Genomic DNA, 24,450 nt, shown 5'->3' with positions numbered 1-24,450 from the left:
TTTTTTTTTTTTTTGAGATGGAGTTTTCTTCTTGCCCAGGCTGGAGTGCAATGGCGTGTTCTCGGCTCATTGCAATCTCTACCTCCCAGGTTCAAATGATTCTCCTACCTCAGCCTCCCGAGTAGCTGGGATTACAGGCACCCGCCACCACACCTGGCTGATTTTTGTATTTTCAGTAGAGATGGGGTTTTATCATGTTGGCCAGGCTGGTCTCTAACTGCCTCAGCGTCCCGAGTGGCTGGGATTACAGGCATGTGACCTCAGGTGCTCCTCCCACCTCAGCCTCCAAAGTGCTGGGATTACATGTGTGAGCCACCATGTCCGGCCTTTACAATGATTTTCAATGACTGCATATTATTGCTATGTAATTATTTGAAAACTAAGGCCCAATGTACTGGGTATGGTGGCTCGCCTATAGTTCCGGCTACTTGGGAGGCTGAGGTGGGAGGATCACTTGAGGCTGGGAGGTCTAGGCTGTAGTGAGCCATGATCATACCATATCATTCTAGCCTGGGTGACAGAGAGAGACTCTGTCTCAAAAACAAAAACAAAAAATTAAAGGTAAAGCTGGGCACAGTAGCAGGTACTTGTAGTCCCAGCTACTTGGAGGTTGAGGCAGGAAGATCATTTGAACTGAGGAGCTTAAGATCAGTCTGGGCAACATAGTAAGACCTGTCTCTAAAAGAAAAAAATTAAGGGTCAATTTTTATATGAATTAGTGTTTTTCCCAGCTAACTGCTTTTTTTTTTTTTTTTTTTGAGACAGTCTCACTCTGTTGCCCAGGCTGGAGTGTAGTGGCGTGATCTCAGTTCACTGCAACTTCTGCCTCCCAGGTACAAAGAATTCTCCTGCCTCAGTCTCCCAATTAGCTGGAATTACAGGCACCCGCCACCACACCCGGCTAATTTTTTTTTTATTTGTAGTAGGGATGGGGTTTCACCGTGTTGCCCAGGCTGGTTTTGAACCCCTGATCAAAAGTGACCTGCCTGCCTCGGCCTCCCAAAGTGCTGGGATTACAGGCGTGAGCCACTGGCCCTGTATGGAACTTTTTGAAGTGTTAAATTAGTTTGTAAGTTATTGAGATCAGGAGTTTTCAATTTTAGAGAGAAAATGCATTTCTTAATCATAAGCATGGAAAGGTCGAAATTATACCAAAAAATTAGCCACAATTATACTATTGTACACCAACCTCTTTGTACATTTTGGAGTATTTTCTTCTACATTTTTGTTGTTGTCATTGTGAAACATAATTGGGATCATACTGTAAAAAAAACTTCCCAATTTTACATTACACTGTGGAAAGCTACCAGGAGTTTGAATTTTAGGAGTGGTGGGAGTAACAAAGGAAAAGAAAATGTAGGAAACCTAGAGGTGTTCATTTTAGATACTTTTCTCCACATTCCAATCTGTGATTAAGCATGAGGATTGGGCACGGTGGCTCACGCCCCAGCCTGCACTTAGGGAGGCTGAGGCGTGTGGATCACTTGATCTCAGGACCCTGTCTCTACAAAAAAACCCCAAAATTATCTGGTCGTGATGGGGTGTGCCTGCCGTCCCAACTTTTGGGGAGGCTGAGGTGGGAGGATCAATTGAGCCTAGGAGTTTGAGGCTGTGGTGAGCTGTGATCGCGCCACTGTACTCCAGCCTGGGTGACAGAGTGAGAACCTGTCTCAAAATAAAATAAAAGTGACAACCTGTCTCAAAATAAATAAAATAAAATAAAATAAGCATGAGATTCCCCAAATGGGGTGGGAAGTCAAAAAGGTAGGGAGTGGGCTAGCCTTGAACAGTCTTCAGGAGACATTTTGTAGCTCCTGTTTGTTATATCCATGACTTTCCTACCTGAGTTCTTGCTAAGTCCGTTGTCATTCTTAACAGGGATGTTTTTGAACTAAACTTCATGAACGTCAAATTTTCCAGTGGTTATTATGACTTCCTTGTCAAAGTTGAAGGTGACAACCGTTACATTGCAAATACCGTAGAGGTAGGTGTTTTTCTTTCCTTCCCATTGCCATGTTAGTATATCCAAGGGAATGGCCACACTGACACTGTATTAATCGTCTGGTCCATTGACTTTTATCTACAACCAAGCTAATGCGTTTATGTGGAGCGAGGGCTGCGTTCAATCTTTGCTGTTTGACAGGCTTAGCCAAGGCAGTAACTCAAGAACTTGGTCATAGTGAATTTTATTTTATTTGTGAGTTTTTCATTTTCCATTATAATTTAGCATTACTATCTTACATGAAATTTAGTTAGTGGAAAAAATAAAAATCACCCATAATTCCACCGAGGCTTAAACTCTTAAAGTGTTTTGTGTGATAGGCTTTGGTGGGTTTAGAAAAGTGCTTGATGCCAAGTAGATGACAAAAAGCATCAAATGACATATATATAACACTATAATGAAGCTATTTGGGTAAAGGATAAAAGAAAATTGGTAGTCTTTTATAATGAACTGTGTTTCAGATGTTTAGCTAACTCTAGCTGGGTTAAAGGTCAAAGTAGCTTTAAGGATAGAAAGCCTTATATACCTGATGCTTTGTGGGAATGAGGTAGTTCACATGAGTATTTTTCCCAGCTAATTGAAATTTACCCCATCTGGCACCGTGGCTTTCATTGTAATCTTTTTAGATAGAAGTTTATTTAAGATGAGTTACACATTTTCCTACTTTCTTACTTCCAATTTAAGATGGTTTCTTTGTCTTTCATGACCTTGATGCTTGAAGAGAACTGGCTCTCAATTTGTAGAATGTCTCTCAGTTTGTGTTTGTCTGATGTTTCTTCATGATCGGATTCGGGTCATGCATTTTCCTCAGTTCTATCCCAAAAGTAATGCTCTGCCCTACTCAGAGCATGAAGTATATGATGTTGATATGTCTCATTACAGGTAATGTTAACCTTGATCACTTGAGTAAGGTGATTGTGTGCTAGGTTTCTCTGCTGTAAAGTTGCTGTTTTTCTGCTTGTATTTAAGTGTCTTGTGGGGTGATACTTTGAGACTCTGTAAGTATCTTCATGATCTTGTCTGTAATAGTTATTACTGTGGTGTTTGCCAAAGGGTGATTTTCTCTTTCATTGGTTCTACATTTTTAAAATTGGAATACTGTAAGAAAATAACTGTTTTTTATCCTGTTTATTTATTTGTAACTATAATAATTCTTTATTGTAACATGTTTATAATGTAATATATTATCTATAATTCATATGTTTACAATAATTGCATCATGGATATTTATTTTACTATATACATTGTGATCCATGACTGTCATTTATCTTGTTGCTCATTTTATCCTAGGTTTGGCCTTTGGAGAGCTCCTCAAATTGGCTCCTGTGACACTTGCTTTCTTTTAATGACAGAATTAACAGCTAGAAAGTTTGACCTTTTCAAAAATGGGGCATTACTTCCCATAGATAGATTCAACACTTGCATTTAAAGTTTGGCAGAAAGGAAGATGTTTTCTGGAACTCGAATCTGTCCACCTCATGTGTTGACCTTTTAAGCATGAGACATCTGATCTTAGTCCGTTCACTATGGATAGAAACTATTATAGAGTGTGCCTTGATCCTTTCAAATCCACATTCTTTTAATGTTAGTTTCCTACGTTAAGAGGACGTATTTGCAACTGAACATATTAAAAGGAAAGTTCTTTTTTTTTTTTTTTCTTGAAACCTCTTCTTCCCTCTACTGCCAGTCCATCTTAAATGCCAGGCTTATACCTCACAGTTCTAAACCCCTTCCTTTCTTGTGACTTCTACCTTCTAGTCAGTTACCAGGTCCTATTGATCCCACCTCTGATTGTCTTTTCCATGAGTCTTTTGTTGTTACAGTCACCAAATTACTCTTTTCTCCATATTCGCACCAATATTTGATATTTTTAGGTTTTGGTAATCTGATGCATATGAAAAGGTATCTTGTTTTAATGTCTTTCCTTGGTTACTGGTAAAGTTAAACATCTTTTTTTGTATTTATTAGCCAATTAGGTTTCCTTTCTAGTGAATTGTTTCATATCTTTGCCTGGTTTTCTTTTGGTTTGTTAGTCTTATTACTGATTTTTAGGAGTGATATATGTTTAGTTGTGAGCATAGGATATCTTCCCCTAGAATTGCTTTATGGCATCTCTTGATGCACAAAATTTGATTTTAATGAAGCTTAATTTAAGCATCTTTTTCTGGGGCCAGGTGAGGTGGCTCATGCCTGTAATCCCAGCAGTTTGGGAGGCTGAGGTGGGTGGATCACTTGAGGCCAGGAGTTCAAGAGCAGCCTGGCCAATATAGCAAAATCCTGGCTCTACTGAAAATACAAAAATTAGCCAGGCGTGGTGGCACGCACCTGTAATCCCAGCTACTTGGGAGGCTGAAGCAGGAGAATCACTTGAACCTGGGAGGTGGAGGTTGCAGTGAGCCAAAATCACACCACCGCACTCCAGCCTGGGCAACAGAGCAAGACTCTGTCTCAAAAAAATAAGTAAATAAATAAAATATAAGTTTTTTGCTAGTCTGTGTTTTTTGTGTCTTCTTTAAGATGATCCTGTGCTACCCCAAAGTCAAAAAGGTATTCTCCAGTTTTTTCTTTTTTTCTTTTTATTTATTTTTGAGACAGAGTCTCGCTCTGTCACTCAGGCTAGAGTATAGTGGCGCGATCTTGACTCACTGCAACCTCTGCCTCCCGGGTTCAAGCAGTTCTCCTGCCTCAGCCTCCCAAGTAGCTGGGACTACAGGTATGTGCCACCACACCCGGCTAATTTTTGCATTTTTAGTAGATACAGGGTTTTGCCGTATTGGCCAGGCTGGTCTCCAACTCTTGGCCTCCCAAAGTGTTGGGATTACAGGCGTGAGCCACTGCACCTGGCCCTCCAGTGTCTTCTGAACAGTTTTTAAGTTGTTTTCCCCTTATATTTGAGGCTTCGGTCTATCCGAAGTTCATTTTTGTTGCTGTAGTATTTTACACCCTGTCTATAGTTGTACTTATTGCATTATATTACCATTGTTTATATGCATTGCTTTTTCTTTTTCTTTTCTTTTTTTTTGAGACAAGGTCTTATTTTACCATCCAGGCTGGAGTGCACTGGTGTGATCATGTCTCACTGCAGCCTTGACCTACTGGGCTCAGGTGATCCTCCCACCTCAACTTGCCAGGTAGCTGGGACTACAGGCATGTACCACCATGCCAGCTAATTTTTGTATTTTTTTCTAGAGACTGGATTTTGCCATGTTGCCCAGGCTGCTCTTGAACTCCTGGGCTCAAGTGATCTGCCCACCTTTGCCTCCCAAAGTACTGGGATTATAGGCGTGAACCACCACCTGCATTGCTTTTTCACTGGGCTGAGAACTCCTATGGATGGAAACTAAATCATCTTCTTTTTCTTCTTCTTATTTTTTTTATTTATTTATTTTTTTTGAGACAGTCTCGCTCTGTTGCCAGGCTGGAATGCAGTGGTGCAATCCTGGGTCACTGGAACCTCTGCCTCCCAGGTTCAAGCAATTCTTCTGCCTCAGCCTCCTGAGTAGCTGGGACTACAGGCATGCGCCACCACACCCAGCTAATTTTTTGTATTTTTAGTAGAGACGGGGTCTCACCATGTTGGCCAGGATGGTCTTGATCTCTTGACCTTGTGATCCGCCCTGAAGTGCTGGGATTACAGGCGTGAGCCACCATGCCCGGCCTAAATCTTATTTTTTCAGTGCTTGGTTCCCATCTAGCATCACTTAGAGGAAGAACAGGATGGAGTGGTGTAAAGACGTTTTCCCACATTGCGGGCCCTTCAGAACTTTGGCAATCTTCCAGACTTAGCTTTTTTTTTTTTTTTTTTTTTTTTTTTTTTTTTTTTGAGTCGGAATCGCACTCTGTCGTCCAGGCTGGAGTGCAGTGGCACAATCTTGGTTGGCTCACTGCAACCTTCGTCTCCGCCTCCTGGGTTCAACTGATTCTCCTGCCTCGGCCTCCTGAGGAGCTGGGATTACAGGTGCACACCACCTTGCCAGGCTAATTTTTTTGTAGTTTTAGTAGAGACGGGGTTTTGCCATGTTGGCCAGGCTGGTCTCAAACTCCTGACCTCAGGTGATCCGCTCCCTGACTCTGCCTCCGAAAGTGCTGGGATTACAGATGTGGGCCACTAGGCCTGGCCGAGACTTAGCTTTTATTTATTGATTTAATAACAGCTTTATTGAGGTATAATTCTCATACCATAAAATTTATCAATTTAAAGTGTGTAATTCAGACTGGGCATGAGCCACCATGCTTGTAATCGCAGCACTTTGGGAGACTGAGGTGGGATGATCACTTGAGCCCAGGAGTTAGAGACAAGCATCCCAGCACTTTAGGAGGCTGAGGAGGGAGGATCGCTTGAGTCCAGGAGTTAGAGACAAGCGTCCCAGCACTTTGGGAGGCTGAGGCGGGAGGATCACTTGAGCCCAGGAGTTAGAGACAACTTGGGCAACACAGGGAGATCCCATCTCTACCAAAAATTTAAAAATAAATTAGCCGGGTATGGTAGCATGTACCTGTAGTCCCAACTACTTGAGAGGCTGAGGCAAGAGGATCCCTTGAGCCTAGGAGTTTGAGGCTGCAGTGAACTGTGATCACACTACTGCACTCCAGCCTGGGCAACAGAGTGAGACCTTGTCTCAAAAAAACAAAAAGACTGAGTGCGTGGCTTACACCTATAATCCCAGCACTTTGGGAGGCCGAGGCGAGTGGATCGCCTGAGATCAGGAATTCGAGACCAGCCTGGTCAGCATGGTAAAACCCCGTCTCTGCCAAAAAAACAAAACAAAAAAAACTAAACTAAACTAGGCAATCCAGTGTTTTTAGTATATTCACAGGCGTGTGCAACCCTTACCAGAATGCCATTCCAGAATATTTTTATCACCCTGGAGAGCAGCATTATGTCTTTAGTAGTCACTCCTGTTCTCTGCTCCTACTTTCTGCTTTCTTTCTCTCTGGTTACCTATTTGGGACATTTTGTATAAATGGAATCATACAATATGTTACCTTTTGTGTCTGGCTTTTTTGTTTTTTCACTTAACCTAATACTTTTAAGGTTCTTCCATGTTGTAGCATGTATTAGTACTTTATTTCTTTTTATGGCAAAATAATATTCCATTGTATGAATATATCACATTTTGTTTACCTACTCATTAGTTAATAACATTTGAGGTATTTCTCCTTTTTGGCTTTTATGAGTAATGCTACTGTGAACATTTGTATATAACTTTTTGTTTGAACACAGTTCTTTCAGGTATATGCTTAGGAATAGAATTCTTGCGTCATATGGTATCTCAGTGTTTCACTTTTCAAGAAACAAGTTTTCAAAGCAGCTGTACCATTTTACGTTTCTACCAGCAATGTATGAGGGTTCCAATTTTACTACATCCTCACCAACACTTGTCATTATATGACTTTTTGATTCTAGCCATCGTAGTGGGTATAAAGTGGTATCTCATTATGGTTTTGATTTCCATTTCTCTGATGGGTAATAATGTTGAGTATCTCTTTATGTGCTTATTGGTCTTTTGTATATCTTCTTTAGAAGAATGTCTATTCAAATCCATTGTCCATTGAAAAAAATGTTTTTGGTCTTTTTTTCTTCCTTCCACAATCTATATACCTCTTATTTCCTTTCATTTATCTTTATCTTTATTTGTCTTTATCTTTTTATTATCTTTTTGTATTCTTGAGTTGTAAGAGTTTCTCTGGTTAGAGGTTCCTTATTAGATACATGATTTGCAAATATTTTCTCGCAGTCTGAAGGTTGTATTTTCACTTTCATGATGTTGTCTTTTGAAGCATAAAAAATTTTAATTTTGATTAAGTTCAGTTTTAAAATTTTGTTGTTGCTGTAGTTGTTTGTGCTTTAGGTGTCATGTCTAAGAAACCATTGTCTGATCCAAAGTTATGAAGATTTACTGCTATGTTCAAAAGTATAAAAAGAATTTTATACTTTTGGCTCTTACCCTTAGGTTTCTGATTCATTGTGAGTTAATTTTTGTGTATGGTGTGACGTAGGGGGTCCAGTCTTATTTTGCGGTTGTCCTAGAACCATTTGTTGAAAAGACTGTGCTTTCCCTAACGAATTGCCTTGGCACATACATCCTTGTAGGAATCACTTGACCATAAATGTAAGGGTTGATTTCTGGACTCATAATTCTATTTCATTAATCTGTATTTTTGTCCTTATGCCAATACCACGCCGTCTTGATTACTGTAACAGCTTGGCATTTTGTGACATCAAATCTGGTGTTTGTCCAAGTGTTTCTGTGATTGTTGGAAAAATTATCTAAGTACAAAATGGCAGAAATGGCTAATAGGTGTTGTTCATGCAATGATAATAAGCCCCCGTTGAGGCCATTTGCTGTCCTTTTCCTCCCTAGTGATGGAGTAAGCATTACAAAATCTTTTCTCTTCCTCCTTATTACATTAGAGGGGTGTGTGTGTGTGTGTGTGTGTGTGTGTTTGTGTGTGTGTGTGAGAGAGAGAGAGAGAGAGTCGGCTCTGACCTTTGCCATATATGCAAATTTTCTTTGTAATTTCAGTAATAGTCACACTTAGAGCCTCAGAGCAGGTCACTGGGTCCTGTTTGTCCTCCCAGGAGATGCTCGACATTGGTCAGAGTGCATTAACGGTGGTTTGTTGTGGAAGTCCTGTAATAGCCCTCATTGACATTGGACTGGCTGTCAGGGGAAGCATGGGTTTTGGAAGCTTTCATTAGCATTAATTGCCCCTAATGCACCATCATTTTTGACAGTAATAAGCTAAACAGGGGTGTTATTACTCCCAGCAGAAAGACTGCATTTCCTGGCATTAGAACATTTTTTGAGATGTATATGGCATGTGGTGCAAGCAGAGAAAGGAATAGCATGATCCAGTGTAAAGCAGGCTTAGCTGCATTTCAAGTAGAGAAATAAGTCCCTTTCCTATTGTAAAAATGAATCCTGCAGTGTTAGTTGGAAGGAAGAAGCAGCTAATCAACAGGGTTCCTACACTGAACTCTTTAAAGAGGGCTTTGGAAAAAGTTACGATTTTTATTTCTAAATTTGCTTTAAAAGAGTAGCATGAAAATGCTTTTCTTTTGAGTGTTTCCAGAGACCCATTTATAGTGAGATTTTAGGAGCAGAAGGATTTGTTTTAAACTGTTCCCTATTTAAGAACAGCCCTACGGGTGTTTATGTGCAACAAAGAAAGCTGTAACTTAGGAAGACTTTTTAAATTAGGGCTGAGAGCAAACCAAGAATGATGCAAGTTCACTGCAGTTTGCCCTTTGCTCACTCCATGTGTCTGCATTGTTGGGGGATGCTCAGGATGTCTTTAGAACACACACGAAGCTGGATCCTGATTAGCGGGCTTTAGTGGCTAAGTTAGTGCTGAGAGTTTAGAGCCAGGATTCTAAGTGAAAACCTAAAAGCTGATAGCTTCCTTATCGCTATCATTAGGAGACACTGAAGACTTTACACAATTCTTTTTTTTTTTTCTTTTGAGGCGGAGCCTTGCCCTATTGCCCAGGCTGGAGTGCAGTGGCGTGATCTTGGCTCACTGCAACCTCCGCCTTCCGGGTTCAAACTATTTTCCTGTCCCAGCCTCCCGAGTAGCTGGGACTACAGGCGTGCGTCACCACGTCTGGCTAATTTTTTTGTATTTTTAGTAGAGACAAGGTTTTGCCATGTCAGTCAGGCTGGTCTCGAACTCCTGACCTCAAATGATCCACCTCCCAAAGTGCTGGATTACAGGCATGAGCCATCACGCCCAGCCTAGTCTGTTCTTTTTAATTGCTCCATGGTAATTAATAATACGCATGTATCATTCTTTATTTAGCTAGTCTCCTGTTTATGGACATTTCAGTGGGATGATGATTCCAAGATCACATTTACAAATTAAATGAATGAGTTCTTAAGAGTGAGTTACAGAAATAACAAGGGAATTATCTAGTTAACGTTGATGAAGATTGCAGAGTAGTTAACTATGAAGACAGATTATTTTTATAGCATAGAGTATTGCTAATCCTCCTATCTCTCCCAAAATTGGAGGGCTGCTAAGCCCATCAAGCCTCCTCCTTAGTCTTCTTGCTATGGAATGTTTCCTGCTCCCCAGTCGGGGCCACCCATGGGCAGACTTGGGTCACAGTTCCTTCTCCTGTGCTTTCATAATACTTTGTACATACATTAAAGCAGCAACCTGGTTCATTGTCATTATGGTTTGTGTATGGAACAGGAAGGATTTCTTGCCATCTCTGTGTATTCCCTGCACATAGGTGCTCCACATACTACAGGGAAAGTGTTCTCAGCGGGTGTCAAATCAAACCTCTCTGGCCACTTCTTTGGCTGAGCCTTCCATTCCAGTTTGTCTTCCAGTGGAAATGTCAGTACTTGTCGGGTTGTGCTTTATGCAAAAAAGCTTGCTCTGGTTCTGATCCTTGTGTGAGTTGTAATTCTGTTAACTCAGCAGAGAGCCCAGAGAGCCAAAGTAGAGGCTCCAAGCTCCCTTCTTGGGGGTGTCTATTCAACCTGATGGTCCATCTTCCCTCCTCCACTGCCATAATTTCACCCAGTTGCCTAGACTCAATGACAGGCAGTGATCCTAAACATAATTCTGCTAATAGGTGGCTATGAATTCAAATGTAGGTGGTAATATCGTTACAGCTTCTGGTAATAAATCTTTACAGTTTTTTTTAAGCAAAACAGAACACCTTTATTCAACATGATAATTGAGGCTGTTGTCATAAAATAGTTGTTATAGAGGCAGGAAAGAAGGCTATTAGAAGGAATTACTTTCTTATTAAAGGAATCTTTATCTCTTTTTAATTTTTCTTCTTTGCCCTTGATTTGAGGTTGTCACACCTCAATATGGTATTTTAGAAAACCGCCGAAGCTATCCTTCAATTATTTGCCCATCCCTTTATCTCTATTCCTTGATCCTGACTTAGACTATAAACCAGTGGATTTGGCAAGGATTTCCTTAAGTGTTACATTCAAACCTATCAAATATTTGGAAGGCTTACAGATCTGTTTGCACATAAAAGCGCCTTGGGGTTGCATAATTTGCACATTCAAACTTGGGTTTTAATTCAGAAATTTAACATGTTTTCTGTCTCTTTTGGATGTTTACATTGATTTTAATCTAATTTTAAAATTTCTTATTTATTGACATTAGTCCCTCTTTGTGAAGATGTTTATATGGGACATACAGAATTCAAACACTCTAAGAGTCAACATGGATTGGTTTGTGCTTATAACAAACTCCCAATCTCAGTGGCTTAAAACAACGAAGGTTTATTTTTTACCCATGCTAGATTCTTTAGGTGGTCAACTGGAGGCTCTGCTTCATGATATCTTTGCTCCAGGACCCTGGCTGAAGGATCAAGCATCTGGACATTGTGTCCATGTCAGAGGAAAAGAGAGAATCACACATTGATTCTTAAAGTTTTCACTTCTGCCCACGTTTCATTGGCCACACTTGACTCCATGGGGGCAGGGAAGTAGAATTCTACCACATGCTCAGAAGGAGAATGAGAAGTACTTGGAGAACAGTACAGATAACTACCATGGCTGTCTAACAAGGAGCTGAAGTGCGTGGATTCTGAGTCAGAGTGCCTGAGCTCGACAGTGGCCTGATCACTTCCTCGCGGTCTGATCTTGAGCAGAGCAGCTTCATCTCTCTCATCTTTTATTTCCTTATCTGAAAAGCAATACCTTACAGAATTGTGAGGATTAAATGAGATAGTCTTTACAAAACCAGTGCCTTTCACATGATAAGCACTCAATAAATCCTAGCTATCATTAGAACCGAATTCTTACTGATTCGAATGAAAGGTACTACTTAAGGAATTTTTCCCCTTATTTATTTTAAAGGATACATGAAATGATTTACTTTTTTTTTTTCTTTTTCTTCTTTTTTTCTTTTATTTATTTATTTATTTATTTATTTATATATTTTTTTTTTTGGTGTATACCATCCATCCAAAGCCAGAAAAAGACATTTTAGGCCTCGGAATGGGAGAGGTTGGAAATATTACTGGGCTGGGTCAGTAATCTTTACTGGGCTGGGTCATGCGTTTCTCACCTTGAAGAATAGAAAACTTTATATCTGCATGTGAATTCCTGGACACCCACCAGTTGACCTGGCAACTGTCTTCTCTATTTTCATCTAGCTCAGAGTCAAGATCTCCACTGAAGTTGGCATCACAAATGTTGATCTTTCCACTGTGGATAAGGATCAGAGCATTGCACCCAAAACTACCCGGTAGGTGGGATGCCACCTGATCCCTCGGGGAGCTGAGGCTCAAGAGCTAAGAGGAGTATGCCTAGGCACTGAACCCTCCAGGCATCATTTCTGTATCAGCAGCCATCCAGCTTGCACCCTAAATTAAAGAGTCTGTAGTTCCACTGGTCCTGCACCAGGGATTCTGCCAGGCATCTAAGTGGATTTGGAGGTTTTATATACCAGTGTTTAGTCCATGCACAAACTGTTTATTACCAGTCCGCAACAAGGTAAAGCGCTTACCTCAGGATGTTAGTCTGAGTCAGCTATGTCACTAAGCATATTATTTAGTTCAGATGACAATTTTTAAGATAATAAGACCTTCTCAGTGAAGGAAGCAAGGTATTAATTTACATTCTGGTGCGATCTCATCATCACAGTCCTGAATTTGCTTTTAGTGACCTAATGGCAAGTCTCTCTGGCCCATGATGGGTCTGAAATTAGCTGGAAGCCTCATAGGTGCTTAAAATTGAGATGGCAGATACCCAGCACTAGGGCTGCCATTTCCCCCTCCCAAGTCCATGGAGGCAGTACTAAGAAGTCATAGAGCATTTGCTCCCACCAAACTCAGACACAGCCTCAGAATCTTTTTTTTTTAAACATAATCTTCTAAGTATACACTAACAATTGATCAGAGTTGGGCCAGAATGCTGTACGAAGCCTGCTCATCAGCCCTCCCCCAGATCCATACTGGCGTAGGGGGGATCCAGATCTCTGGGTATAGTCCAGACCCCAACTTTACTCAACTAGGGTAGCTATAGAGGCCAGAAGACAATAGGGTGAACCCTTAAGGCTCTTTGAAAATGGGATGTTAGCCAGAGGCTAGAAGTCAAGCAGCTGTTCCTTTTAAATCACGTAGAGTTGGCCTTTGTGTCTCTGGCTTGGCTATTTTTGTAGTGATATTGGAGATAAGAGCACTGTTTGAGAATCCACTGAAGTAATGTCTGTGCGAGCACTTTGCTGTTTAATTCTCTGCATAGATGAAGAGTTGGTCTTACTTACAAGTAAATATAAAATATGAGTATAAAATAAAGCCAGGTCTGAGCTCTATAACCATTCGGCTGGTTTATCCCCCGGCCATCTTACCCTAAAATCCCAGGAGATAGCTGTGAAAAGAAGTTTTCCTCATCAAGTCTGCCTGTTGGGAAAATGACTTTTTAAAACCCAGTTTCAGGGCAGAAAAGTAAATTGAAACAGTGTCCAGGAAAAAAATTTGGCATTAAAAAAAGGCAAAGCCGAAAGTACCCTTCTTTCCTTTGTGTCTTCTACCTGTCTTGTCTCTCTACCTTGCTCACGTGTGCTGCTGGCATCAATCCTGTGATAATTTCTCCTTGTGGTTCTGCCAGCTCGGCTCTCCTGTGTGCCTGCAGAGGCCACACGTGAGCTCCTCTGGTGCCTGACTTTGGTGGAGTTGAGAGCCTTAGGTCCTTGAATTGAAAGCTTAGAGGTACAAGCATCTGCACACAGCATTTCCCCAGATCCTGTTGGAAGTTTATTCTGCGCTTTTCTCAGTCCAGGTTTTATCAGTCCAATTTGCCCCCAGGCTGCAGACAGTTCTCCACATCTGTCTGTCCACAACAGAAGTGTTACTATGGGAGAGGGAGGATTAGGCAATGAAGTGAAGTATGTATTTTCTGCCTGTTCTCAGAGATATACTGATCCTCTCTGAAGACTGACTCTATATGCCTCTTTCAGGGTGACGTACCCAGCCAAAGCCAAGGGCACATTCATCGCAGACAGCCACCAGAACTTTGCCTTGTTCTTCCAGCTGGTAGATGTGAACACTGGTGCTGAACTCACTCCTCACCAGGTCAGGAAGACGTCTAGACAGTTCTCTTAACCTGAAATGTGAATGGATACTAGCGTTTACAATGTGGTCTGTAACATGGACTAGAGAGAATTCCACGTTCCTGCTTTCAGATCTTGACCGAACCCTGACGGTCCATCAGGTTCTCCCACGTGACACTCTTACCCTTTTACTGGTTGTAATCCTTCACCTGGGATACACGCTTCTTTCTAAAAAATTAGCTGGTATTGAGGAGAGGTACTTAAGCAGATTTGCACTTAATTAAGGTCCTTCCTTCCTCCCTCCCTCAGACAGAGTCTCGCTCTGTCACCCAGGATGGAGTGCAGTGGTGTGATCTCAGCTCACTGCAACCTCAGCCTCCCAAGTAGCTGGGACTACAGGCATGCATTACTATGCCCAGCTAATTTTTGTATTTTTAGCAGAGACAGGGTTTCACCATGTTGGCCAGGCTGTTCTCCATCTCCTGACCTCAGGTGATCCACCTGCCTCAGCCTCCCAAAGTGGTGGGATTATAAGCCTGAGCTACAGCATCCATCCTGAGGCTTTTTCTTTCTGATTTAAAAAAGGGAATATACTGGCCAGGCATGGTGGCTCACGCCTGTAATCCCAACACTTTGGAGGCTGAGGTGGGAGGATCACTTGTGTCCAGGAGTTGGAGACCAGTTTGGGCAATATGGTGAGACCTCGTATGTATGTATGTATATAGGTATGTATGTATGTATGTATAAATAAATAAGGGAATATACTGAAATAATTTCGAGAGAGGACCCAAAGCTTTTTTTTTATTCTGGCCAAAGCAGATTTTGTATTTATGGGACTCTGAAGAATAGCCCTTTAAACTTGTGCCTACTTTGTGTTATGAAAGCAATAGGCTTTTTTTTTTCATAGAGTAATGAAAATTATTATTTAAAAGATTTTCGAACCATACACTCTTTCCCCCGAGAACCTAATATGGCCCCATGTCCAATCAGACATCCCCACTCCCACACTACCTATCATCCCCCTTGATGGAGAGTAACCTGCCTTTAGTGTTATGTGAAGGAAGGTTCAGATAAATACTTTGAATGCTGAAAGACAAAAATGCGATACCTAGTTTGGTATGGGGTACCCTGTACCGATGCTTTAGCAAGGACCAGCAGAGTTGTTGCCTTGAGGCAGCTTCAGGGCAGACCTCAGAGGCAACTGGATTTACTTGGGAACCTTCTTGCTTTCTGTTTCTTGCAGCTGCAGCTGTTGCACTTGTGCCCCAGGAGCACGTTCCTCTATTGCCACAGTCCCGGGAGTCCTCTGCTCCTCTCTCCTCCCTACTCCCAAACTCCAGACAGCTTGATTAGGGCCCTTAGCCAAACCTAACTGACCTTTGAGTACTTTGGCCCCTTACCATTTCCCAGCTTCTTACCAGAATGACATTTGCCGGCCAAATAGCACAAGGGAAGGAAGAGTAGTACAAAGAGAAGAAATTAGAAGACTAAATGGTAGGATCAGATTAGAGCAGGGAGAATTAGTGAGGAAGTGTAACTTTCACTGAATACTTGTGTCATCCAAAATTCTGTTGTAGAATCATGGCTTAGAGACCTTCCAGGTGGAGGTGGCATTTTGGGGATGAACCTGAAGGAGATCTGGCGTCTGGACTCCCCATTCCATTCCTGGCCAAGACTAATTGCTATAGTTGGGATGCTTCATGCCTCTGGGCCCCTTTCCCTAAATGCTTTGGTGGTGTTTCTTTGTTGTTCAGGTATAGATTAACAAATGAGATGTGTATTTTCTGTAGATGCAGTGCTGGCTCTGTCACCATGCCAACTCATTTAATGCTTGTGCCTTATGATCTGTAAATTGGATCTGTAAACCTACCTGCCTTGTTGAATTCTTTATTTTGAAACACCTGAAAGAAAAGCTCTGGGTGGTTATCAAGTTTTGGTCCAGTTCTAATGTGCAGATACCTTTTTTTCTTGTGCCATTAGGGGAGATAAAATGATTAGACTCATTACCATCGTATTGCTATTAACCACTATTTGTTGACTAGCTAGCATAAAGCATTCCCTGCACTAATGCTCAGCATACAGTATTGCAAATCTTCACACAGATATGCTACATCTGGAAGTTAATTTCTGTGCTGTAAAGTTGAAGAAATCAAAGCACAAGGAGGTTAAGTAATTTGCTCAGCTAGTAAGTAGTGGAAGCAAATCTGTCTGTCTTCCAAGCTGAGGCGCTCTCCATGAAACTGGGTTGCCCTGCTTGATTAGGACTCTGCCTTACTATCAATACCCAAGCCTCCTCACTAAATCTTTAGCTGGAGGCGCTAGGAAATTGAAAATGGACCTCTTACAGTTCCACCTCATTTCCCTTCTTTTCACCCTCTGGTGAAGCAGTTAATTGGGCAGCAAAGTGACCAAAAGGCTGGCGGGAAAAAGAAATTGCAGCGATAGCAAAGGGCTTAAATCATCCGCAAACTGGGCACTCAGCCTCCGACTAGTCGAGAATTGGCTGGACCCGTAAGTTAAATTTACTTCCTTGTACCAGCAAAAAGTCATCTCTGAGCTAGGAACTAGGGTGGCATGGCCACTCCTTCTACTCTCTGGGGCAGGTCTGGCAGATCTGAGAGCTCTCACTGTGACAGAGAGCTAACTGTCTGCTGCCCGGTGGATTCAATGTTAGGCCCAGGGAGAATTTTGAAATTTTCTGATGAAAGGTTGGATTATTCTTCCATCTAGACATTCGTCCGACTCCATAACCAGAAGACTGGCCAGGAAGTGGTGTTTGTTGCCGAGCCAGACAACAAGAACGTGTACAAGTTTGAACTGGATACCTCTGAAAGAAAGATCGAATTTGACTCTGCCTCTGGCACCTACACTCTCTACTTAATCATTGGAGATGCTACTTTGAAGAACCCAATCCTCTGGAATGTGGTATGTGCCTGAATGTACCCCGACTCAGGTGACAGTGGCTGTGCCCCAGGCACTGGTGGCTCCTTTTCAGGGGCGTGGGGCTCTTCACCTTCGCCTTGCCTGTGCCTCCTATAGTGTGATAAAGAAGCTTGGGAGGTGAGGCACTGTGTGCGGGCTCCATAAATAGTCCTGGGGTCATGCATGTGGCTTGGCAACATGGTACGTGCTTAATAAATATTAAGTGAGTGAAGGAAGTATAAACTTTTGTGAGTGCTAGTATCTGTGAATTTCTCTAAACGTTATACAGAAAGGCCGTGTTCATATTATAGCAAGGCACTATGGGGGTTACATAGATGTGAAAGTTAAGATCTTTGAGATATGGCATAGCTCATAGAGAGATCTGAATTCTGATAACAATTTTAACTAATAACCAACTAACTGATTAACTAATAACCATGTGTAGCATGTTGTCATTTACATAGTGCCTCCCTTCATGCCTCACTTTGGATTGGTGTGATGAGAGTAAATGTCGTGCAGGACAGGGCATTTGAGCAAGGGGTTGAAGAATGGCAAGAGTTTATCAGATCTGGGGCTGTGGGGTGATCATTGAGGAAGAGCCTGCAGAAGGCTCAAGGTGCTTTCAGTGCGATGGGAGTGGTTGTGTTTTGCCAGAGCACCTGACTCCTGTCAAAAGCGGGAGGTGATGAGCTTGGAAAGGTGGCAGAGGCCAAATTGCAGGCTTTGAATGGTGGTTGACTCACTTTGCAAGACAAAGGGGCAGCTGCGTTTTCTCGTTTTCTCGTATGGTATTCAAGACTTCTTTTCTTCTCCTGGACTTCAGGCTGTTTTTGCACCAGAGCACATACTCATTTCTTTCTCTCTTTTTCAAATGTGACTAAATCACACTTCCCAGGGACACCAAGCAGTTTCTGATTGCAACTGTAACAGCCTGTGTACCAGCTGGGATTTTTGTATTAAGCAGCTCTATGGGGCTACTATACCAGCAGAAAATTAGAAGTCTTGCTCTAAAAAGCATTTTGAACAAATACTTGTTTTGTTCTTGAAGTTTTTACTGCCTCAATTTGTCAGCTCATGGATCAGAAGTGATTGGGACTGCCTGGACCTTTTTTCAGTTATGGTCCTAGACGTGAGTCAGAGAATATTATCTATTGAGTTTCACTCACTTCTCTGCCTCTGTGCTTTTAAAGACTGTCCTTATTTTTCTAGGCTGATGTGGTCATCAAGTTCCCTGAGGAAGAAGCTCCCTCGACTGTCTTGTCCCAGAACCTTTTCACTCCAAAACAGGAAATTCAGGTATATCCCAAGGGGTTATCCGCTAAACATGGGGGAGAAGAGAGGGCAGCAAAGCCCTGGACTGTGTCTCTGCTCCCTTTAACTTGTTTTATGATATTTGATAGTTTGATCCTCACACCCTGTGGATTAGGCAGGGTACATGGCAGCCCTATCTTTGAACTGAGCAAACAGGTTTAAAGAGTCCAGTGACTAACCCCCAGAAAGCAGAGAGTGGAAGATGAAATCAGAACCTGAGTCTGGTTTTCCTGACATCCAGCAGGTTCAACCCTCGGACCACAGCTTGTTAGCTATGAGCGCAGATGGTTTTAGCGTTTATCCTCCCTGCTCCTGCGTAAATCAGGGCTGATGGGGCGACAGGTGGGAAAACTCATCTGGGAGAACAGGGGTCTACTTTCATAGGCAAGTCCTTGGATAAGCAAGCCTGGTCCTGCCCTGCACACAGGACTGTTGTGAGAATCAAAGTTGATAACAGATGAGTAAAGAAAGGCTTTCAAATGTTTCTAAAGCCCTTTACAAAATAAACACAATAATTTTATTTGGGTACTGGTTAAGGAAACTGAGGTGGATCCACTCAGTGGACTATTTTGCAATCTTGAGAAATGATTGTACTTGGAAACCTACATACAAATTAATGTTGAAGTGTCAAAAACAGACTACCTGTTGTCATTCCACTTTAAAAAAAGCAAGTGCCCAAAGGGTAGAGTAGTAGGATTGTTTATAAAACTCCTCTTCATATTGGTACAGCATTATTTAAGAACGTAAAATGCAGCTAACCGATAGGCGTGATTGTGATGATGATGAAGGGTGCCGGCTGAAGTAGGTGGCAACAGCTGCTATAATGTTAGAAATCCTTTAATGGCAGCGGCAGCAAAGAAGAGCAGAGGTGAAATTTTAGGAACAGGAGGCTCAAGTGGGGCTGCCTCATCATGGAGCTGGAGTGGCTGGGCATTGGCAAGCAGAAAAGGCAGGCACAAGTTGACACATTGGAGGAAAAATCTTTTTTAAAAAGTTCTATTTGCATAATGAGTTACAGCTTACAAAGCATAATCAAATACACTATTTCATTTGGTCTTTAGAGTATCTTTACAAGCCTAGCAGGGTGGTCATGACCCTCCCCACCCCCAGTTTTCCAGCTGGAAACTGAGGTGAAGAGTGGGACAGCGACTTCCCTCCTGGTCACACAGCCATACATATCAGTTTGGGCCTAAACAGAGGTCTCCAGATTCCCACACCATTTCTGCTTCTGCTAGGTCACACTATCTAGGTGAGCGTTGTAAAGAGAATTCATGTAGAATTGCTCAGGGAAAAAAAAAATAAAACCAAGAAATATCATCAGAATGCTTGTCCAGCCTTCTGGTTTAACTCTGGAAATCAGAGTTGGGCCAGGCATGGTGGCTCACACCTGTAATCCCACTTTGCAGGGCCAAGGAGGGAGGATCACTTGAGGTCAGGAGTTCAAGACCTAGTGAGACTCTGTCTCTACAGAGAATTTAAAAATTAAGCTGGGTGTGGTGGCACATACCTGTAGTCCCAACTACTTGGGAGGCTAAGGCGGGAGAATCTTTTGAGCCCAGGAGTTTGAGGTTACAGCGAGCTATGATGGTGCTACTACACTTCAGCCTAGGTGACAGAGTGAGGTCCTGTCTCTTTAAAAAAAAAAAAAAAGAAATGAGAGCAGGAAATTTGTTTAGGGCTTCCTTAGAGCCATGGCTCAGGGAGAGAGGGATGAATTATGGTTGGAAAGATTTGTAGTGAGGCTCTGTTACCTTTTAAAAAGAGACGGTGTTACCACCATTAGCCAATGAAGTGGGGCAGCATATGCCAGGGCCACCCTAGGAACCCAGAAACGTTGCGAGTCCAGAGTCCTGCCTCAGTCATGTCACTCAAGCCATCTATATACCTGGGCACCCTCTTTGGCACTAGCCAGATGCCACGTGATGGCTTGCATTCTCTGGCCTCTAAATGGCAGTGAGTCTTTGAGGGGAATAAAGGGTTGGCCAAGCAGTGAGCTGGGGTTGATGTATGTAGTCTCTGTGGAAGGGAGACCTCTGGGATCAAGACAGCATTGAGAAGAGGCAAAAGGCCACGCGGCCACTTGTTGCCAAGTATGCCATAGCCTCTGGGTGGCATATCCTCTTCATGACTGACATTGATGCTTTGGTCCCTGGTATACATGGCTGCCCCAGCTGGGAAGGGCACATTCTTAAATCTTCTCGGTTTGTCTTTCGGCAGCACCTGTTCCGCGAGCCTGAGAAGAGGCCCCCCACCGTGGTGTCCAATACATTCACTGCCCTGATCCTCTCGCCGTTGCTTCTGCTCTTCGCTTTGGTGAGTGGCCGTAATTAGCGTGGGCAGCATGCGTCTGGCGCCAGACCCAGCAGATGCATTCCTTCCAAAGGAGGCTGTGTTGTTTGGCCTCAGCAAAGCTCCAGAGGGGTCCAGCAGCTGTGACCTGAACTGATGCTTAAGACATTTTAGAGTGACCAAAAGTTCCCACTGTGGAGGAGTGGCCAAATAAACTGCCCCATTAACAAGTGGGCATGAGAAAGTACTTAACAGCCACTAGGAATGACAAAAGTGGATGGACTGTGATGCTATAGGAGAGTTCAGATGAGATCTAGTGTGAACAGAGTGAGACCCGATGCTGGTAGCTATAAAAAACAACACAAAGGCTATGCATTTCAGCACTGCTTGGGGCAGAAAACCAGAAACAACCTAAAGTCCATACGATGGAATAATATGCAGCTTTTCAAAGAATGGATAGATTTATATGCCAATAGGACAAGATTGCCAAGATGTGTTACTGAGTGAAAAAGGCAAGGGGTAGGGTAGTGTGTTTAGTATGATCCTCTGTAAAGTTTTAAAAGGTGGCCGGGTGTGGTGGCTCATGCCTGTAGTCCCAGCACTTTGGGAGGCTGAGGTGGGAGGCTTGTTTGAGTTCAGCATGGGCAACATAACAAGACCCTATCTCTACTAAAATTAGAAAATTAGAAAGAAAAAAAATTAATGGTGACGTATGCCTGTAGTCTCAGCTACTTGAGGGGCTGAGGTGGGAAGATCACATGAGCCTGGGAAGTTGAGGCTGCAGTGAGCCCTGCATTCTAACCTGGGTGACAGAGTGAGACCCTGTCAAAAAAAATAAATAAGTTTTAAAAGGCGACATGTGTTAGTGTTGGTCATCTCTGAGGAGAGGACATTCTGGAGAATGTAGAGGAAGTAACTTTTACCTTTCCTCCTTTTCAGTACCATTTGAATTTTTTTTTTTTAAGCCAATTGTGTTTTTTTCTTTTTTCTAATTTTAAACAAACATAAATGCATATCCTCAAAGCTCAGAGAATTTTGAGAAAACACTCATTAGATCTTACTCTTGGAAAGTTGCCTATGTTCCTAATTAATTTGTTGCTTTTAATAAAAGAATTACTGTTTAAATCTAGATAAATCTAGAAGCCTTGCTACAGATTTTCAGAAACCAGACCTAGGGTATGAGCACCTGTTCTTATATTTGAGTGATGAGAATTTCAAAAGACATGGAACCAACAGCAAAAGCATGAATGCCACCAGCTGCCGGTGGGTTTATCTTACCAATTCTTAGAGAACTTAATGGGGGTGTCAGTTACCTTATAAATGCAGTTTCTGACCTTTCAGCTTCATGATCTCACCTGTTTTAAAACAGTAGGGTTTGCCATCATTAAAAATGATGTTCAGGTTTGAGTTACATGAGCCCATTTGAGAGCAGGTGCTGAATGCCTTTCTAAAGAGAAAAGGAAACAAGTTTTCCCGAGGGCTTATAATAGGGTGGTTGTCACTTGGAAGAATTCCCTGTCTTTCTAGGATGCATGAACATTGAAGCCTTGGGGCTGTTGATGGGATTAGCATTGGCGTGGTTTGTGTTGCCTCCCTTTTAAGTTCTAATGCCTTTTAAATTTATTTCTCCCCATCATTCAGTGGATCCGGATTGGTGCCAATGTCTCCAACTTCACTTTCGCTCCTAGCACGATTATATTTCACCTGGGACATGCTGGTAAGTGCCCCAGACTGCTAATTCCATTTAACCTCCTCTGACATTTAGCCTGCCCACACAAAAGCCCTGTTAAGTAGACCCACAACCTATTAACTATAATGACTTAATAGCATAACATTTCCCTTTTCCTCCTGGCCTTTTAGGACAGTTAATATGATGATAAACCTGTTTGGTCCATCACTTAGAACAGCTGTCATTATATTGGGCTTCGTTGTACTGCGCCACTGTTGGCAGACCATTTACCCTCAGTTAATAACCCTGTTTATTTCCAGAGATTACTCACTTATCGTATCTTTACATTGAGCAATCTTCCTGGATGAAGAGCATTAATGCAGTTTCCAAAGGTTATCTTTCCCCACCCTATCGATCTTCACATTTGCTGGCGGCTCTGTCTGTGCAGTAATAGAAAACAGTCCTTTCCACAGTCAGATATGCTGTCCTGCATCGTTCTCTGGAGACCTGAGGACTTCAACAGCCTAAACATAACGAGATAGTAAATTCACAAATCACTTAAGAGGCTTTTGATGCTATTGGATCGGGGTGCCTTGCATTTCACTGTGACTTTAATATTTTTTGTTCTTTTTTTTTTTTTTTTTTTTTCTGAGACAAGGTCTTACTCTGTCACTTAGGCTGGAGTGCAGTGGTGCACTCACCACTCACTGGAGCCTCGACCTCCCAGACTCAGGTCATCCTCCCACCTCAGCCTCCAGAGTAGCTGGGACTGCAGGCGTGTGCCACCACATTTGGCTAATATTTGTATTTTTTGTAGAGATGGGGTCTTGCTGTGTTCAGAGCTGGTCATGAACTCCTTGGCTCAAGCAGTCTTCTTGCCTTTGGCCTCCCAGAGTGCTAGGATTATGGGTGTGAGCCACCACCACGCCTGGCCTGACCTTAATATTTTTAAAATTATTTGCCTCTTTCAGGAGTCACTATCTGTATGCCCATAGTAAACAGATTCTGTAGGGGTGTGTAGATAAGTCCCTTGAAATTGTAGGCAAATGTTTGTATTTTTCTGGGGAAAGAGAGAGTTGTGACTTTGATCAGATTATTATGGTGCAGTGGTCTGTGACCTCAGAAATGGTTGGGAACCCCGCTGTAGTTCATCCGTCATCTGTCTGGGCAAAACTGACAGGATGACCTTTCTCTCTGGCTCAGTTCCTGGATATGAATGATAGCCCTCTGGGGTCAGACCGAGAAGAAAACCTGAATATAAATTTGTTGAGAGCCGTGGCTTTTCTTGCCGGTGTGCTTTTTGTGCATGTTTTCTCATTTGATTCTCATCATAGCCCTGATGAGGGTGACTGGGGCAGGAATTACGATCCCTTTTGACAAGTTGGGAGAATTTGGGCTCAGAGAAGTTAAGCGGCTGGTAAGGACAGGGCCTGGACCAGACCCCAGGGCTCTCCGTTCCCAGCTCTGAGCCCTTTTCACTCAGCCTTCTTCCTGAGACCTCCTTGCTTCCTTCCTGGTCACAGTGGCAAATTATACTTACAGGTTTTTTGGGGTTTTTTTTTTCCCCCATAAAAAAGGAAATTATTCAGTTATTTATATCCTGGTTTTTTAAATTTATTTTTTATTTTTGAAATGGAGTCTTGCTCTATCTCTCCCAGGCTGTAGTGCGATGGTGCGATCTTGGCTCACTGCAGCCTCTGCCTCCGCCTCCCGGGTTCAGGCAATTCTCCCACCTCAGCCTCCCAAGTATCTGGGATTATAGGCGTGCACCACCACACCTGGCTAATTTTGTATTTTTAGTAGAGACGGGGTTTCACCATGTTGGTCAGGCTGGTCTCGAATGCCTGACCTCAGGTGATTCTCCCTCCTCGGCCTCCCAAAGTTCTAGGATTACAGGTATGACTCCCACACCCGGCCTGTTTATATCCTGTGTATTTTTGTTAAGAATTTGAAAAATGAAATGAATCCTAAATGTAACATGACAGAGAAGTTTTAAACAAAAGCAGAGAAATAGGTATAAGCAGGAACGTGGCACAGGTCACTGAAGTCCAGTTGTTAACCCTGTTTTTTTGTTTTTTGTTTTTTGTTTTTTTTGAGATGAGGTATCACTTTGTCACCCAGGCTGAAGTACAGTGGTGTGATCAAGCTCACTGCATCCTCGACTTCCCAGGCTCAAGCAATCTTCCTACCTCAGCCTCCTAAGTAGCTGGGACTATAGACATGG

General features: G+C 42.5%; 1 protein-coding gene across 2 annotated transcripts in view; it reads left to right on the top strand.

Moving 5' to 3' along the window:
• The window catches only part of RPN2 (ribophorin II), a 66,506-nt gene that overhangs the window by 36,665 nt on the left and 5,391 nt on the right, over positions 1-24,450 (top strand). For both annotated transcript variants that reach the window (XM_011975008.1, XM_011975007.1), the window contains 7 exons: positions 1,879-1,984; positions 12,138-12,229; positions 13,943-14,057; positions 16,766-16,960; positions 18,167-18,253; positions 20,486-20,581; positions 22,199-22,274. In XM_011975008.1, coding sequence (XP_011830398.1) covers positions 1,879-1,984; positions 12,138-12,229; positions 13,943-14,057; positions 16,766-16,960; positions 18,167-18,253; positions 20,486-20,581; positions 22,199-22,274 — 767 coding nt within the window. The remainder of the gene's footprint in view (positions 1-1,878; positions 1,985-12,137; positions 12,230-13,942; positions 14,058-16,765; positions 16,961-18,166; positions 18,254-20,485; positions 20,582-22,198; positions 22,275-24,450) is intronic.

This window comes from Mandrillus leucophaeus, unplaced genomic scaffold (assembly GCF_000951045.1).
Source record: "Mandrillus leucophaeus isolate KB7577 unplaced genomic scaffold, Mleu.le_1.0 Scaffold150, whole genome shotgun sequence".
Lineage (NCBI taxonomy): Eukaryota > Metazoa > Chordata > Mammalia > Primates > Cercopithecidae > Mandrillus > Mandrillus leucophaeus.
The sequence above is the reverse complement of the archived record's forward strand: the minus strand, read 5'-3'. Positions and strand labels throughout refer to the sequence as shown.